This window comes from Hippocampus zosterae, chromosome 13, assembly GCF_025434085.1.
Source record: "Hippocampus zosterae strain Florida chromosome 13, ASM2543408v3, whole genome shotgun sequence".
NCBI lineage: Eukaryota > Metazoa > Chordata > Actinopteri > Syngnathiformes > Syngnathidae > Hippocampus > Hippocampus zosterae.
This window is the reverse complement of record NC_067463.1, coordinates 16,158,175-16,176,489: the sequence shown is the minus strand read 5'-3', so window position 1 is coordinate 16,176,489 and position 18,315 is coordinate 16,158,175. Positions and strand designations below refer to the sequence as shown.

At 40.6% G+C, this 18,315-nt stretch overlaps 2 protein-coding genes across 2 annotated transcripts; both read left to right on the top strand.

The window, feature by feature from the left end:
• The first annotated feature begins 3,470 nt into the window (after nt 1-3,470).
• Nucleotides 3,471-5,964, top strand: zgc:195282 (uncharacterized protein LOC100192223 homolog). Its single transcript, XM_052085099.1, has 4 exons — nt 3,471-3,629; nt 4,984-5,078; nt 5,160-5,214; nt 5,318-5,964. The coding sequence occupies exons 1-4, from the start codon at nt 3,587-3,589 to the stop codon at nt 5,326-5,328; spliced, it is 204 nt and encodes a 67-aa protein (XP_051941059.1). The 5' UTR covers nt 3,471-3,586; the 3' UTR covers nt 5,329-5,964.
• A 1,354-nt stretch (nt 5,965-7,318) lies between these two features.
• On the top strand, nt 7,319-16,715 carry pi4k2b (phosphatidylinositol 4-kinase type 2 beta). The gene is made up of 11 exons (XM_052084980.1): nt 7,319-7,862; nt 10,249-10,400; nt 10,796-10,876; nt 10,971-11,090; nt 11,193-11,324; nt 12,123-12,276; nt 13,162-13,223; nt 14,110-14,212; nt 14,497-14,630; nt 14,767-14,826; nt 15,715-16,715. Exons 1-11 carry the CDS (start codon nt 7,517-7,519, stop codon nt 15,886-15,888), a joined length of 1,518 nt encoding a protein of 505 aa, XP_051940940.1. The 5' UTR covers nt 7,319-7,516; the 3' UTR covers nt 15,889-16,715.
• Nucleotides 16,716-18,315: the final 1,600 nt, after the last annotated feature.

Genomic DNA, 18,315 nt, shown 5'->3' with positions numbered 1-18,315 from the left:
GTGCAGGATGAGTAAGTGGGTTAGGGTAGTCGGGGAGGGGGATGGGGTGTAGAGAGGACTCTGGGGGATGGGGTAGGGAATGGATGGGGTGGTAAGGGAAACCGAGAGATATGTGTGTGCGTATGGGGGGGGGGGCATTTTTCTGACGTACTTTCGTATTGGCTTGTTCAAAAGCTTGGGGAGGGGCAGCCACAAAGCATACTCTCCCCAGCTGTATAGGAAGTGCTGAGGAACAAAGAGTGTGTGAGTGTGTGTGTGTGTGTGTGTGGGGGGGGGGGGTAATGTTGATATTCTGGTCTAATTAAATTCCAGAATGAATTGTGCTTATCAGATACAAGTCGTGTAGAGACAAAGGCTCTGGCTTTTGTTTGAGTGTGAGAATTCTGCACACGCATGAGTTCTTGATCTATTTTTCAATTTTTTTTGAGAGACAGAAAGACACCAATTGCCAACACTGTTTCATAGTTTGTAATCTGCTGCAACATTAGGTGCACCTGGAAAATGTCATGAGCTTCAATACAAGATCCGTCGACAAATCTGCCTTTATAAATAGAGGACTTTATTCAGTGGTGTCAAATTTATATGAGGGCCAATTTGCAGCTATGGTGTCATTCGGAAGGCCGTTATGACTATTATCCCAAATAAATATCTGATTTCAGATTCAAAATTCCATACACACAGTTGGAGTACTGTATTGTGATTTGGCAAACAGATCCTGTAATCAAATTGACCCAGCCACTCACATATACAATCAAGGTCTCAGTTCCAAAATAACCATTCACTCTATAGAGGAATCTAGGGATTTATAGGCATTGCCAGATTAAAACAGAAAAACAAGGATTTATTTTCCCAATTTTTCCATCCGCTGACAGCCACATTAGAGGATTATAGTCTTTTAGACTGTCACAAAGGGGGATATGGTGAAAAACACCCCATTTTGTTGTGGATGCTACTTGTATAATGCAATGAACTAGTATGGTCGAGCATCAGTGTATTTGTAATAGTAAATACTCAGTTTTTCAAGATAGAAAATCTTATTAAATCTGACAAATTGTTACATATTCATGAACAGAAAAAACATTAAATTGATATACAGCACTGTAAACGAAACAAAAGTGATTTACAGTGTATTGTTTTGTTAGCTGATTATATTTTAAATGTGTTTTTAACTTGTTTTCTATGTGTTTTTGTACACATACAAGAGAGGCAGAGCCATGCTGTATGTTGAGATCAGAACAGTGACAAGGGTTCGAAAACGTAAAACCTGCTGATGAATGGGTGTGACCGGCTGAAAGAGGAGGCTTTCCAAGGTTTTAGTATGTGTGAGTGCACTTCGATGGTGTACACACATTAAAAGTGCATTTATGTGTGGGCAGGAGGAATTGCCCAACCCCCATTCTCAAAGTCACACTGGTGGGTTCGGCATTGGCAAGTTTCAAGTCAACAGAGGAGATGAACCGAAGCGCCATTTTCTCCCTTTTTCTACAAGGTCTTTCGAGTGGCTAACGGCATTCATTCAATGTTACGACAAATCCTGCTCACACACAGAATATTCCAACATCCCTCCAACCAGTGTGTTGGTGTACCTCATATGACTTAGCAGAAGTGAACCTCGCATTTGTGTGTGCCAGAGCAGGAATGTGTTTGTCAAGAGTTTTGGCAGTTTTTTCAAGGCAGCCTGACCAAAATATCCACTGGGAAATGTGGTTTTAACGCCACCTCGTAAACCTCCTTTGTCCTTTCATAATTAGATTGCTACCGTTTCTGTGTGCCATTCTATCTCTTTCTTTGTAAATTCTCAGCCAGGGGGAATCCTCACTGATTTGTTCCTTTGGATCAAATAACACCAGTTCCCCGTTTTGTTTTTACTGCATATTCACTCTGTTTCCTGTAGTGAAATCCTGATAATTCCATTTATATCAAAACACGTGGACGATGAGATATTGCCACACACACGAATGCTAATAGAGAAACATGATAGTGGGTATCTTGTGGGGTCAGATGAGCTACAGAAGCCACTTGGTATTCCAACATCTCCAAATCATGACACATGGAAGAAGGCGCAGTATGTAAATGATGACATAAGATAAGAAATCCTTTATTAGTCTCGCAATGGAGAAATTCCCACTTCACAGCAGCAAAGTTACGAAAGGGAAAGAAGTAGAACAACAAAATATAGGCGCTGCTGGAAAGGCAGCCACTCTCGCGGCGCCATTTTGAAGTCAAAATAACAAAAATAACACAACACATAGGACACAGACAGTCGTGCAATCTTCACCATTTTTCTGCATACACTTTGCCATACCTCATATTTTATGATCTTCTGAAATTCATCAGCTTTTGAAATGAGGAATAGACCGTGATGTGTCAGACAAAGGACAGCATATTGTAAATGGACAGTCTTGTCCATGTAAATCAATATTTAGAATCTACATTTGTTGACCGAAAGCAAGAAATACAAAGGCCCTCCACAAAGTACTTTTCCCTAAATGAGGAATAGTCTACCTCAGTAAAATTACCGGTAGTTGGAGTCCACCATTACTCACTCATCCCCCCCTCACAAATGTCCTTCCTGAGGTCCACTTCCAACAGCTATCTTGAGGAAATAACCACCTCTACACTGACTCAAGAGTCTGCTGCTCTCTGTGCGACTCTTTTTCGTTCTCCCAACTTGGTCTCACACTGCCTCTCCTCCTGCTTTTTGGCTGCGACCTCTTGTGATGTCACTGAAGGAAAATGGTCTGTGCCTGAGTGTAGTTGTGAGTGCTCGCTTGGTGCATGTGCATGAGTGTCGATTGAGTGAGAACAAGAGACACGGAGAAAAAGAAAGGCACAAGTATCTGATTTCCCTTCTATATTCAGTGCCTTGCCTCCTTCTTTTTAGTCTGAAGAAAATGTGCGCAGGAGTAAAGAAAAGACGGTTGTGTTTAAGTTCCTGAGAGACTTTTTTTTTTAAAATCAAGATGTGAGTCAACTGTAGACTTTATGTTTCAATTTAAGGGGTTCTACAAAATAGGACATGCTGTATAGCCTATACCACTGGACTAATATCCATTTTGTGCTGACCGAGCACCTTCATTTTTAGGGCCTCAAAAGTATGGACTTTTGATTTATCTCTCCATCCATCCATTTATCAGGTACAAGGTTGTTGATGTGCTTGAGCCGAAACCAGCTGACCTAGGGCGAGAGGTGGGGCACATTGGACTGGTCATCAGACAAACTACAGCCAAGCCGCAAATGAGATTTTCACAATATCAAGACTGAAGGCAGGAACATTCACAAACAAGCAGCAACTAAAGAAGCCCCCCTTTCACCCCCAAAAATTACCCTTGTCCAAATGCTTCTGCTTTGGATATAAAATATACCTTAATGTTGACTGCTTGCTCTTTGCTTTTCTTCATGAAACTCAGTTCTCTTTTCCTGTGATGTTTCACAAACCACATCCTGGCTGTGGCTTCAAACGGTATACTGGCTAACGGTGTGAAAACACACACACACACACACACACATTGCCCTTTGATAGAGCATATTCTTTCATTCTCATTACAACAGTCACATACGCTAGCCATTCAATAATTACACAGTCATGGTAAGTTACTGTCCAATCTGTGGGAAGCCTGTCTATTTTGGTGAGTATATGACCTCTTACCTTTCTATCCCAGATGAGTGTCTTTCTGACATTTTCTCTCTCTTTTAGTTTTGTGGGTCAACAGAAGGAAACCATTTTGAAGTCATACAGTGCTGCATAATTTTGATCCTGTATATTTTAACATATCAGACAAGTATAAAAGTGTCATTCTTATAATGGATTTTTTTTACAGGGAAAGGTTAAACTTCAAAGTACAGTAGGCCTATTATTACAAATGGGCTGCATTCTATTCTGCTTGATTGATCTTGTTGGCTCAACCCATAAAGAACAATGCGTTTTGCTCTTTTCAAATAATAGCTTGAAGTACACGTCTTAAGACAGCTTTGGTGGACATTTTATATGTGCCGAAAAGGTTTGCAGAGACTGATGTGGCATTCACATCTCCCTGTTCTTTGCTACCTTCAGATAGAAAAAAGATATTTCATATTCTTCTCTTATAAGCAAGCACACTCTCGTTTCCATAATGACAACAGGATGTGGGTGTAGTCAAACAAGTTTACATAACAGTCAGTTTTCTTATTTCTCTGACTTCATGAGTAAATTACTTTTAACCAGTCAATTATACACTGAAGAAACCAGAACAATATTTGGTTGGGGGGAAAAAAAATTATAAAATTATTAAGTAATTAGAGTGTCTTTTTGTAATAAATACTATGCAAAAACTTTCCTTGTAAAATTTACTGTCGGGATTTTAGAGTACATACTGTATAGATATACGTCACTCCAATTATGTCAGTGTGTTCAGAACGTTTGTCTCTCCTAAGCAAAAAGCAATTACGGTACGTTAAAATTGTCTGACACAATCACCCTCGAGTGGCCCAGTGGTTACGCGTCGACCTCACAGTGCAGAGGTCGTGGGTTCGATCCCAGCTCCTGTGTGGAGTTTGCATGTTCTCCTGCGTGGGTTTTCTCCGGGTACTCCAGTTTCCTCCCACATTCCATATACATGCATATCAGGCTGATTAAACACTCTAAAGTGTCCCTTGGTGTGAGTGTGCGCGTGTTTGGTTGATCGTCTCTGTGTGCCCTGCAATTGTCTGGCAACCGGTTCAGGGTGTCCCCCGCCTACTGCCTGAAGACAGCTGGGATAGGCTACAGCATCCCCCGCGACCCTTGTGAGGATAAAGCGGATTGGAAAATGGAAGGATGGACAATAACCCTACTTTCTGCCTTAGCAATCGTCGAAGTAGAATCACAAATACAAGAAACCTTTTGAAAGAAACACTGCATTTTGACTGCATGAACTACACAGTATTATGTTCATTTACCATTCATTACAGTGGACAACACATCCTCCACTTTCTCAGCAAAATCATTTCTCCGTGTTGGTTCAGGTGAGAAGAAGAGGTCTTTAGGAAGAGATTACCATCCACTGTGTCTGAAATGTCAAAGGTGTAAAAGACAGCTCACACCTGGACAACATGCTGAGGTAACGAAATTGGGAATTTGTAACACAAAGCAAATAGGTGGACGATGAAGAAAAAAAACCCTCTTGTTTACTGTGTTTCAGTATGATGAGAAGCCATATTGTTCATACTGCTACATGAAGATGTTTGGTCCAAGAGGTAGTTTCTAACAACTCACATTCAAACTTAAACGCAAGGTTATATATCCAGTTGCTGGATTTAATCACCTCCTCCACCCCACAATATTGCTTTCTCTCAACAGGTAACAGGTGAGGATCCACAGGCAGTCTCAAAACCAACTGGGATGACTGAACTGATCTACCATCATTGACTGACAAGGAGAGTGTCACGACTCGGACAGGCCGAGTTAAGTCTGGATCCCAAAAACGCAGACGTAAACAAGGTCTTTGTAACAAAAATATGTTTTAATGCTAATAATCGCACCGATAAAGAGGTAACAAAGCGCTGGTCAAAACAAGGACCAGAGAGAACATAAACGAATAACAAAAAGCTCTTGCACAAAAGGCAAGGGAGAAAAATAAAGACCGCAAATACAAATGAAAACAATGTATCAAACTACACGCGAGTGAAAAGCCACATCACAAAACCAAAAGCGTACTTACAAAAAGCAGGGATACCAAGAGTAAAAAACGCGAAACACGACGAGGTCAATAGCCAAAAAGTCCATGAGCAGAGAAGATAGCAATACCAGAAACAATACTCCGACCGAATCATGACAGACCCGCTGGCCAGACCGAAAACCGAATCATGACAGAGGAGAGCACATAAGAATGATGGACTATATATTATCAGTGTACCTGTATTTGATTTAAGAAATGAAAGAACGTGTGTGACTTGGTCATTCAGACACTAATAATAAATGCATTTTAACTTTTCCTAACACCAAAACTGATTTTAAGCTTTCATTAAAAACAAACCAGGTGGGGGTTAAGTTAATCTTATTTACAAAGCAACCGCTTCCTCTAGAAATTAGTTGAACTGTGGATTAATGGGTAGCCCATTAATCTTCAAAGGCAAGGATGGGCAAGATAACTACTGACAGATCTTGTACCGAAAGAGTCTGAAGTGCACCAAAATTAATGCATGGGGTGTGTCATCTGATGGTTATAGTTGACACATTAATAGAGTGATATGATGAGCTTCTCTGCAGTATCATGTGTTCCACAATTTAGACTTAGCTGGTTTATACAAATACAAAATACAAAAGTCAACACATCTCAGCAAGTAAGGAGAAATCTAATGGACAAAGCAAAAGTGGAGTCAATTGAATGATGCTTTGTGTGTAGAATGCCTTTGAATGTGACTGTCTCCCTCTCATCCACCAAGATCCCTCATTCATCCTCCCTTTGCTCAACCCAAGCACTCCATCGCTGCTCTTTCCCTCCCGTAGCCGTCTCCTTCACCCTCTAACCTCCTACCTTGATAAATCACATTACTGCTGTGAAACCAGCTGGTTGACTGCTCATTTGCATGTTCCAAATACAGTGTTTTATTAGAAAGAGGTGGTGGTAAAGGGACAGGGGCATATATGTGGAGAGGAGCCAGGGGTGAGCAAGAAGCGGTGGTGAGTGTAGGCTCATTATTGAAGCCTCATGAGAGGTGATTTCAAAGCCAGGAAGAGGCCCTCTGACTGTTACATGGAATCAACAGGAGCACAGAGAAAGAAAAATACAGCAATGGAAATTATGGTTGAATTTTGAGAGCTACTTGTATGCCTGATATATTCATGATTTCATATCCAAGGACAAAGTGAAGTGTGTGGAAACAAAAGCATTTGAACACGTTTCTAGTTTTGCCAAGACTCATCACTTGGCCTTGTCTGTTTGTGTGTAGCAGTATTGACATCTAGTGGTGACTTACGTTACAAAAATGGATTCGATGAATCCATTGCGACTATAAAACCACAGCTGCGGTATAAGTCTCTGCATTTTATATACTATAGATAGTTTATCCATGTATTTTCTTGTTTTGTGATGTCAAACCGTGACTGACTGAAAAAAAAAAATCCGATCCATTTGGCCCCTATCTGATTGTTTTTTATTTTGAGCGATATTAATTATCGTTCACTTCTCAGGTATTACTACGTTTACGTTTATCAAACCTGGATGTCAAAACTGTTACCACAGCAAACAGTGTCTAGTAGTCCTTTCGACTGATCACAGTTATGAAAGGTAACTGTTCGGAAACGTTCTCGATTTACGAACAGTACCAAAGGCAAATCTGAGTACGCATGCGTACTGGATGAACCAGGAAGTGAGACAGTCGGTGTATGCTGCCATGGACAGTGTGAGCGAAATCGGCTCTCACGGAACAAGTGTTTGGCGTTGATGTGCGCTCAAAGGGACATCGATTGAGAATGGATTCTTGACAACTCCAACACAGTGTGGTATTCTATTAGTGTACATTTAAGAAGTAAGAATTAAGAACTGAGTGCTCGACAATGATGTCAGAATGCGACCCAACAGGGACATCGGAGCCCGCGTTGGACACCGAGACAACCGCGGTTTCGCTACCGCAGTCCAATTCCCTCAACGCACATCGTTCAAGAGTGTTATTTGACAAGAGCACGCCGGACTCGGGGCTCCAGTCTAACCCCGGCTTTGCCGTTCGAATTTTGGACTCGTGCGAGAGCGTCTTGACCGAGCTCGAGGCGGAAGGCTCCGGCGAAGACGCGTTGCTGTTGCCGTGCGTTGCTGGAAACTCGTCTCCACTTAAAAGCGCCCGAGACAAGAGCAGGCTGAGCAGACTCAGCTCATCGTCGGATAGAGACACGTTAGCCTCGCCAGGTAATAATTGACCAGAACAAGTGCTGCTGGATACTTACGAAAATAGCTCTGGTTTGTGTATTTATAGAAGCTGTGTTCGACTGAAAGAAGAGTGTTTGAGATCCTGGCGTACCCTATAACTTACACGCCATTTAATAATAGCACGTAATTGCTACCCGGATCTCACAGCAATGATCTAGGTTTAGCGACGTTGTGCATTATCTTTCAAGAGACAATTAGTTGGTTCGCGGTGTTGTGTGGCATTCCGTTTGAATGCTTATTCGCTGTCATTGATGTCCACACTGTATAGTTTAAGGTCCATCTCCTCGCTGTAGCTACTAGTACGCTGTTTGTCCTTAATGACGAGACAATTCAGCCCACTAGTAGTGGAAAGACTACCTTACCCTACCTTAACTTTACCTATTCCTTAGCCTTACACTACTATATAACATTTATGCACACGACTAGAAAGACTAAGACGCACGAGTCGAATAGCTACTGTATTCATTAATGCTGAGGCAGAAGTGTGGATTTTTTTGTATCGGATCTAAAATAACTAGCGGCGTGCATCTTTCCACAAAAGACGAGTGAATACGGTTTTCGATTTGTCAGGTGTTAATCAGGGACGGCTCGACTTGAAAGTGAAATGATTCGTTTCGGTTCGATACAAAACACATGGCATGTTTTGCCACGTTACAGAATGTCACACTTTTAAATATGTGCAGGACTCTTGCAGCTAACATTGACGTATTCATCGCGTCTTCGCCTGCGTACTGAACCTTATTTTCAGTAACTCCGTGATTGGCTGTTGCATACAATAGTGGCCATTAATCAAACAAAATGACATCACTGTTCCTTTATATTTTTTTTAATGTCTCACTGCCAAGCAACTCAACGTTAGTATTTCACAACACAAAAATAGCTACGATGACAGCATAAAAAATTAATAACAATAATAAAAACTTTACTTTGAGAAATCTGTGCCTTAAAGGGGCGGGGGGGGGGGGGGGGGGTCACTGAGGCATACAACACAGCCAGCACCGCCTGTACTTAAAGACAAAGCAAAACAAAAAAACTTCTCATCCTTTATCCTCTTTGTCAGTCCCGGGGACGGTATGTCCATCACTGTGATTAAAGATAGTTCACTCAGCCAAAGAGAATGTCCAAATGCACTTTAATGTACTCGGTTTGACTTTATGACATAAAATGCATTTATTATTATTTGAGACCTCTGCATGATTTGATCATTTAGATGAAGATTTTTTGAAGTGATAAAACACCACCACATAAAAGGGTGTCCACACTACCAGTAAACATTCATGACCTTTTACATTTTTGTTTATTCTTGCAGTTTGTTTCCAAAATGTACCATATGTTTATTTGATCGATTTCATGCTATGATGCTTGGTTCAAACCAGGTCTCGTGTGCTTTTGTTCACCAAGGAACTACAAGCGGGTTGTTTCGAGTGGAGAGGAAGAGGGGCTATTCTGACAGTCAGAAAAAAAGTTTAAACAATGCTTGTCAACCTGGTGGTGGTGGATGTGTTATTACCTTGGCTGTGGAATGCTATTTTGGTTGACAGCTGGAAACAAGTTGTTGCACTCGCAGGATATGCTAACTTCCTGTTAAAATGTTTCCTTTAAAATGTATGTTATGTATGCAATATGTTAGAAAATAAGCGTTGAAACATACAACATACAATTTAGTACTGAATTGCTGAGATACAGTGCAGAACTCTCACCCTCTGAGTTGTGCGAATATTTGGCGAAGGGGCTATAATGTGGCCGGGCTGATGCAACGAAGGAACAGAATGAGTCGCTCCACCCTGAGCATATAAGTACAGTGACCTCAATTCAGCTTGTGGCACTGCACATTTTCCACTTCGCAATTGATAATAGCTTCGGCCATTTCTACCATTATGACGTGCAGTTAGCCATCAAGCTAAGCCTACAACCTAAAAAAAACCATATTCCCTGATGTGGCATTTGTTATTTGAGCTATGTCTCTGCAGTGACGAGGACTGGCTCAGCATAGTCAAGGGTTTGGCCACACAAATATGATGATGTGGCTAACTAGGCTTAAGTGTGGATATGAGATTTAAGATAAGATAAGAAAACATTTGTCTCTACAATGAAGAAATTCCCAATTTACAGCAGCAACGTTATGAAAGGGAGAAGACAAAAAGTATCTAAATAAATCTGAATATATAAATATTTGTGTCCTGTTTAGCCTCATTGGCTAAGCGATTTCAGCACCCTAAAGTGTAATTATTGTGATTGTATACATTTATTGCCATATACATGTTCCTTGGTGGAATGTTGCTTGCGTCATCATTCTACCTTCATAGGAAATTCAAGATAAAATTCTGATGTAAAAGTGAACACCACTCTCCATTGGTCTTTTTAGGTATCAACAATGGGGACATCAACCACTTCCCAGATGATCCTGAGTTTGCGGATATTATCCAAAGGGCTGAACAAGCCATTGAGGGTGGTGTCTTTCCAGAGAGGATTTCGCAGGGCTCCAGTGGAAGTTACTTTGTTAAAGACCCAAAAGGGGTAAGGAACGCATTCATTTGTGACATTCAAAAATGACACGAAAACAGTATCGATATATTTTTAAGTGCTCTTTTAAATGCAGACCATGTCTCCACCCTCCCCAAAAAGAGAAATTGTGAAATATTATTTTTGGAATATTAATGGAGAAAAAGATTGTTGTATCAAAAAGAGAGCCATCTTGCATCATGTTTACGACAGAGAGATTGTATGGATTCCACTCTTATTTGCAGCGTCTATGGCACTCAATAGTCACTGCTGCTGGTGTAACTTCACTTGAATCTTTTGTTCTTTTTTTCCAACTTTTTCAATGGTGCACTGAGATCTATATATCTGTGTGGTTTTTTTTTTTGTATTTTGCCAATGGAAGTCAACATCAGTCATTCTGTCTTCAACAGAAAGTCATCGGTGTTTTCAAACCAAAGTCAGAGGAACCCTATGGTCATCTGAATCCCAAATGGACCAAATATTTTCACAAGGTAGTCATGTTACAGTACATGGTTCGTCATTCTCTAGTTCTTCAGTCATACCTAAGCAGATAAAGTGCACCACCATTATGTTTCTTTCTTTTAGCTCTGCTGTCCATGTTGTTTTGGGCGGGGCTGCCTGCTGCCAAACCAGGGTTACCTCTCAGAGACTGCTGCTTCGCTAGTTGACAGCAAACTGGGCCTTGGTGTGGTGCCAAAAACCAAGGTTAGACTCTCTCATGTGTATCTGCATACAATAAATCGTGCTATTTTTCTTTACGAGCAATCGTTTTAACAAGTGAACTGATTGGTTCTTTTCTTCTGTCAGGTGGTGTATTTGGCCAGTGAGACCTTTCATTACAGTGCCATAGACAGAGCCAAATCCAGAGGGAAGAAGTACGCTTTAGAGAAGGTGCCCAAAGTCGGACGACGCTTCCACAGAGTGGGCCTGCCACCAAAGGTAATACTACCTCCTCCTTATATCAGTGCTCGGTGCTTCCCAAACTTTGTGTACCCCCCTTTTTTTTGTGTGTGTGTGTGGGGGGGGGGGGGTCTGAAGTAAAGCTTCAAAAGTACCGTATTTGATCAGAATTTCGTACTGTATGTCTGTGCTCCATAGCAAGTGCTAGAGAAGTGTTGCCCAACCCTTATTGAGTCAAGGCACATTTTTCACATCGGAACAAATTTCATGGCACACCACTTAGCAAAATGACTCAGAAAAAAGTGGATATACAATTATTATTAATTATACATGATTGAAGGTACATTATTAACCAATTCTGCACCTTCAATAATCTAATAGAAAAGCATTTAAATGTTTTGCCTGCTACTATATGTGATCGGCATAGATTAAAAAAAAATATATATATACAGTATATACATCCGGCATAGGTATACATTCTGTTTTTACAGAAAATCATTGAAAATTCATTGGTTTTTTTCTCCTCTTTTAATGCTTTTTTACTTAATATTGCTTTTGAGAAGCGTACTGAGACATTAGTTCCCCTCGTTTTTCAATGGTAGTTAACCAAAATCTGAGTATACAAGACCTTTCAGTGTAACAGTCTTTTGTATAGGTAATGTTTTGTATAGGGCACTTAGACTGTATTATATTTGCTCGTGAAAACAATGCTCTCAGGAAGTAAAATGAGGAAGTTGGCTGACATATCTTCCATTTGATGTCATAATTGCACACAGTTAAAATGCAAATGCTGAGGAACAATGATGCAATCCTGGGCATTTTTATATCTTCGTTTAGGTGGGCTCATTTCAACTGTTTGTGGAAGGTTATCGTGAGGCCGACCATTGGCTGAGGCACTTTGAAGCAGAACCCCTACCAGAGAACATCAGAAAACAGCTACAGTCACAGTTTGAGCGGCTGGTGGTGCTGGATTATGTAATCCGAAACACAGGTGTTTGTCCATGCAAGAGTGTTCGCTGAACTACAGTGCAAAATGACAATGCAGTAGTTTTTTTCTTATCGCTTTCTTTCTCTCTTTCTGTCTCTCCCTCTCTCTCTCTCTCTCTCTCTCTCTCTCTCTCTCTCTCTCTGTTCCTCCCTCTCTCTCTCTGTGTTGCTCTCTGTTCCTCACTCACTGATTCTCTCCGTCTCGCTCTTGCTTACCTAACAGGTTCAGTGTGGGAACTTTTCAAACGTCTGTGCTAGAGATACAACAAGAACGGCGATAGCACATTATTAAAATTGCCATGGTGCAATTTTAATTCTGTTGCGCCAATAACAACACATGACGTTACAATGACTGTTCCAGCCTATATCTTTGTCATTGCTCATGTACAAAAACCCAATATTGTGCCTTCTGGTTTTTGAATATAATTACTTTTAGCCCACAATATAGTGGGTTTTTATACAGTATTGGGAGCTGTATTGTTAAACTTGCCAGAATATCGTGATAATTAAACTGGTGTGTGGCCACATCACCAAAAATGTCAAAATGTATCTCTTTTGGATAACCCATCTCTATGAATGATCCCCACCTACAACTAATTCCTTGAGAAAACAGACAAAAAGATATCTTGTAATTTCCCCATTGCGGGACATATAAAGGATAAAGGGCATCTTAATTATCGTATCGTGAGGTTCATATCGTGATGATATCATTTTGTGACATTTGGATATCCCTAGTCTACTGTACTGAAAGGTCTCACAATACAAATTTGTGTATTTTTTCCCATTAATTGTCTGCAAACCACTTTTGGGTCCCAACCCACAAGTTGAGAATCGCTGCTTTATTCTATCTTCACATAAACATGCCTTAATGAAATCAATTCCTTGTCAGATCGAGGAAACGACAACTGGTTGATCAAGTATGAGAAACCAGGCGAGTGCGACGGACCAAAGGTGAGTCTCATCGTCGAGCTAATGGCACTTTCTTCTTGTGCATGCTGGCACTTTAATGGAATTTGAATTAAATGTCTCTAGAACCCTCTACAAAATGTGCATTTTTACTTTTATCTATTTATTGATTACATTTTGATCTATTACCAGCAAACAAGTTGGGTCTGATGTAGTTACTCCCTCTGCTGGTTATTCAGAAGTATTTTAATGCAATTTGCTGCTGATGACCAAAAGCTCTTTTGATAGGCCTGAACTGTATTTTGAAAAATAAAGTTCTTGAATTTTTTTTTTACCTCAGTGTTGCAATTACAATATAATATACAATTATTTTTGTCAAGGTCCTCTGTCCATCGAACACATTAATTTGTATTGCAGTAAGTAATAGTAGATTTATTAAATCATTGTTTTGGATTTTAAAGGTTACATTTACACTAAAATAAAGGCAAATGAACCACAGATTCATAAGAAATACAGATTATCTAGTTCCATTAGAGATTTTAATTTGCAAAACACTTTGACTAGATGTCTTAAGCATTCACTGTGCCTTAACAAAAGTACCAAACAAGAGTGACGTCAACTGAAGTCATCAAGTCATAAATCAGATTACGACAATAATTCACACAAATACATGGCTTTATCACTTCAACTTTTCCTGTTGAATCCTGTCAGATTCCTGAAATAATGAAATATATACATGTTGACTGTACTGCACCAGATTCCAGTGGGTGCCAGGATGATGTGACTACTTACCATCAGTCATTATTCCACATATCGACTAACAAGCACTAGGCTGTTCATCTGTCTGGCCAGTTAATCAGGCCTTTGGACAGCAACCAATAACTGATGGTGGTGTCAGTCATTAATAATTGAGTCTCTTTTCTCACTACAGGATTCAGAATGGCCAGAGAACAGTTCCCAGCCTTGCATCAAGATCGCAGCCATTGACAATGGCCTGGCCTTTCCCTTCAAACACCCTGATGAATGGAGAGCCTGTGAGTTGTACCTTTTTATGGATCCCTTCTTGATGATGTTTTGCATCAGTGATCTTTCCTGAGGAAGTCATTATGCAAAGTTACAATCATGATTATCATTAACCCCCTATTGATTGGCACTGGCAGTCTTTTGTTTGTTTTTTTAATTAAGAGACACAGTGTGCATGATGCTATTTTTGTTTGGTGGTCTTTTAGGTGTTTTATTTGAATCTTGAAACTTAAACACTTGAATAAAACAATTTATTGAGACCAAATATTGTGAGTTTATGCTTTTCTCTTTTCAGACCCCTTTCACTGGGCGTGGCTCCCCCAGGCCAAAGTGGCTTTCTCCCAGGAAACCAGAGAGCTGGTGCTGTCCCGCCTCTCGGACATGAACTTTGTGCAGGACCTCAGTGAGGATCTCTATGAGATGTTTATGGTACAGAGCAATAGTTTATCTTTTAAAAATTCAATTTTTATTGTCAATGTTATCAGTAATAGACCATCAGAGAGATGATACAATTTGTGAACACGAGTAGGGAATCAGCTAACATTAGTCAATCTCTCCTTGTCAGAGAGACAAAGGTTTTGACAAGACCATGTTTGAGAAACAGATGTCCGTCATGAGAGGCCAGGTGAGTTTCCTGTTTTCTCTCTTCAGCCTTTAGGCTCACCTTTCCTCCCCTCTCTATCCGGTGTTTATCTGCTGTGCTTTATTTTTGGGAATGTCTCATCTAGGGCTGGAGAAAAAAAATCAACCAATTAAACTACAAAAATGGTCCACAGAAATTTTTTTTGCCCCGGGGCATTGCCAATACCATTTTAGGCCATCCACACACACATTTCCTGACCACATAAATCCAATGTTTCTATACATGGACACTGAATGCTCTATGTACGGTATACAAAGATTGTTTCACTTGAAATTGTCAAAATCCTTGGAATTTCGCCATCTCAATTCTGGATTTCGGCCCGGTGTCCAGTGGGTAGCGCGGCGACCTCACAGTGCAGAGGCACTGGGTTCGATTCCAGCGCTGGCCTTCCTGTGTGGAGTTTGCATGTTATCCCTGTGCCTGCATGGGTTTTCTCTGTGTCCTCTGTGGGCCACTATTAGGCTCTGCCATTTTTGCTTTTTTTTTCATTTTGCGTTCCTCTAGGCTGGAAACAGCCACAAAAAATAATGTAGCTGGCCGTGTCTAGCCACGGGCGTTGAGTTCGTTACATGGTTTAAAAATCGCTTTTGTATTTCTGAATGCATTCTAGTATGCAGCACTTAAATGGGCATCAGTTAAGGCATGTTTTCTGCTAGCTGTCAAATGTAATTTTGTTGTGTCCCACACACACCACCTTCCAGCAGTATGATTGTTAATTACAATAACAGTGGGGGTGGGGGGGGGGTTAATTTAATAAAAATGTAATGCATCCAACTTGGCAATAACTGAAATTCTGTTACCATTAAGTTTTAACTTTTGACAATTAAAATTGTTTGTGAATGTAATCTATTTGAATGCTGTGTGTCCCAGGTATTGAATCTCACCCAGGCTCTTAAGGATGGCAAGAGCCCTCTACAGCTGGTGCAGATGCCTCGCGTAGTAGTGGAGCGCAGCCGATCAGGTGGCCAGGGCCGAGTGGTAACCTTAGGCAACGCCTTCACTCAGACCTTCCACTGCAAGCGACCATTTTTCTCCTCTTGGTAGAGGGGGAACATCAGCCACTGGGGTTTTTTGGTTCCACCAGGGAATGTTTTGAAGAAGTTGGATGAAGAATGTTTTTTCATAACGCTGGTTGTGATGGAAATGTGTGATCAGCATATGGCCGCAAGAAGTTTGTTTTTTGCGTCAATCACAATTATCCTATTCACAGATTTTACATGTGGGTCAAAGGACTAAAAAGGACAGGGTAAAACACCTCTGTGGTCCGCAAATGTTTGACATTCCAAGTAAAATAATGGGCAATTCTAGAAAGAAAAAACATTAAAAAATCGTCACTTTGCCTTGTATGGAGACTTACTGAGATTTGAGAATTATATGATTAGTGTCACTAAAATTGATTAACACAATGTTCCTTTCCCAAATTTATTGAGCATACACAAAGCCAGTGTCGCCAACTATTACAGTACCACTGCCAAACCCTTGTCTTCAAAAGGACTCTTGCAAAGCCTCAAGAAAAAAAATATATACTGTATACTCTTGTTGAAACTTGAATTTAAACCTGGGCGGAAGAGGGAGACGACTTGGAATAACAATATTGCTTGAATGTAATGTTTACTCTTTGTACTCTTGTTCTAAAACATTTCACAGGGAGTGAATGCTGTCAAAAACAATCTCACAACACTGAATGTATTTGTTCTTTGACATGTATTTATTTACCTCACAGCATGGAGAGCCGCACCACTGTCATCCCTCTGCGACTTATTGTCAGAAAGTCAAAGCTGTGTATGTATGCTTCTTGACATTTTTATTCCAACATGATTGTATGAGCAGAGTTGTATATTTAACAAAATTAATAAGATTTGGGAGCATTTTATCTGCGTTTGGTTGAGTTTTGTAGCTTTTCTGATCGTTGTCTCATCCTGGTCAAGAAGAAAAACATAAAAACTACTGTGCGACATGGGAAATTACATTTACATTTTTTAGGTGAGAAATGAAATACTAAACCATCTCTGATGATGAAGCTTTTGTTCCTTTTTAGCAGGATGACTGTAATGTGCCCGTACAGTGTGGCACTCGCCATACTAAAGATGGTACAGAATAGGAAACGGGTCGTCTTATATTGTGGCCTCAGTAAGCAGCAGTCGCCATCTTATGGCTATACATTAGAAGACCGAAATATACGTTTGCCTTTTCACTCTTAAGGTGCCTTTCTGAGCTCAGTATATCATGAATTTTTATTTTGTAATTCAGGGTTTTGCCCATACTTTTAAGTGAATCTAAAATTACTGACTCTTATAAAGCAGCATGAAAGCCCTTGTCAAATCTTTTCAGACTTGCAAATTCTGTTTTAACAGTTTTCCATTGTTTGCTTGATTCATTATGTGTAATATAACAGTATATTTATATATTTAAAGATCTATCTGTTCTACACTGCTTATCGAGTAATCAGCCTGTACCTATTTGTTAAACAGCAATATGCAATAATGTTGTGCTAAAAGATCGCTGTGTATTGGAAACTATGTCGGAATTAGGGCCTCTAAAATTTCCCAAGTGCCATCCCGCCCCTGGTTAAGTCCCACGCTAAACAAATTGGTTCCACATTGCCCAGGTAGGAGTTTCCATGTGCGGCGTCTCCCTTGAGGCAGTGCTGCGATGCGTGTGTGCTTTGAAGCCCTTTGTGTGAGTGGGTGCTTGCGGTATTTTTAGTCTGGCGAAAGACACATGTATATTCAAATCATAGTGGAGCGACAGAGTAAATACAGGAGAGACAGGTTTGTCATTCAACTAAAAAGCTCCATATTATTGAGATCCACAATGATTTTTTCCCCCCACATAACTTGACAAATGAGATGTAAATTCTTTAACTAGTGACAGCATATACACACTTGCACAATCTAATGATATGTAAAAAATCATCCATCCATCCATTTTCCGAACCACTTGATCCTCACTAGCGCCACGGGGGGTGCTGGAGCCTATCCCAGCTGTCTTCGGCCAGTAGGCGGGGGACACCCCGAATCAGTTGCCAGCCAATCGCAGGGCACACAGAGACGAACAACCATGCACGCTCACACTCACACCTAGGGGCAATTTAGTGTGTTCAATCAGCCTGCCATGCATGTTTTTGAAATGTGGGAGGAAACCGGAGCACCCGGAGAAAACCCACGCAGGCCCGGGCAGAACATGCAAACTCCACACAGGGAGGCCGGAGCTGTGAAGTCGACGTGCTAACCACTGGACTACCGGGCCACTCTGTTAAAAATAAGTCATACAAAATTATTTGTTTTGATCACCACACTCAGAGAGATTTATTGTTGTGGTACTAGTTTGTAGTGGTGTAGGACTGACGTGTATCACACTGCAAGGTATTTCGAGAATTTTTATTGATTAGGTTTCCCCTGAGACACAAAACCCACTCCCTCGCCACCATCAACCAAACAAGCATAAAGTCAGGTTTCTGTATCTTAACTC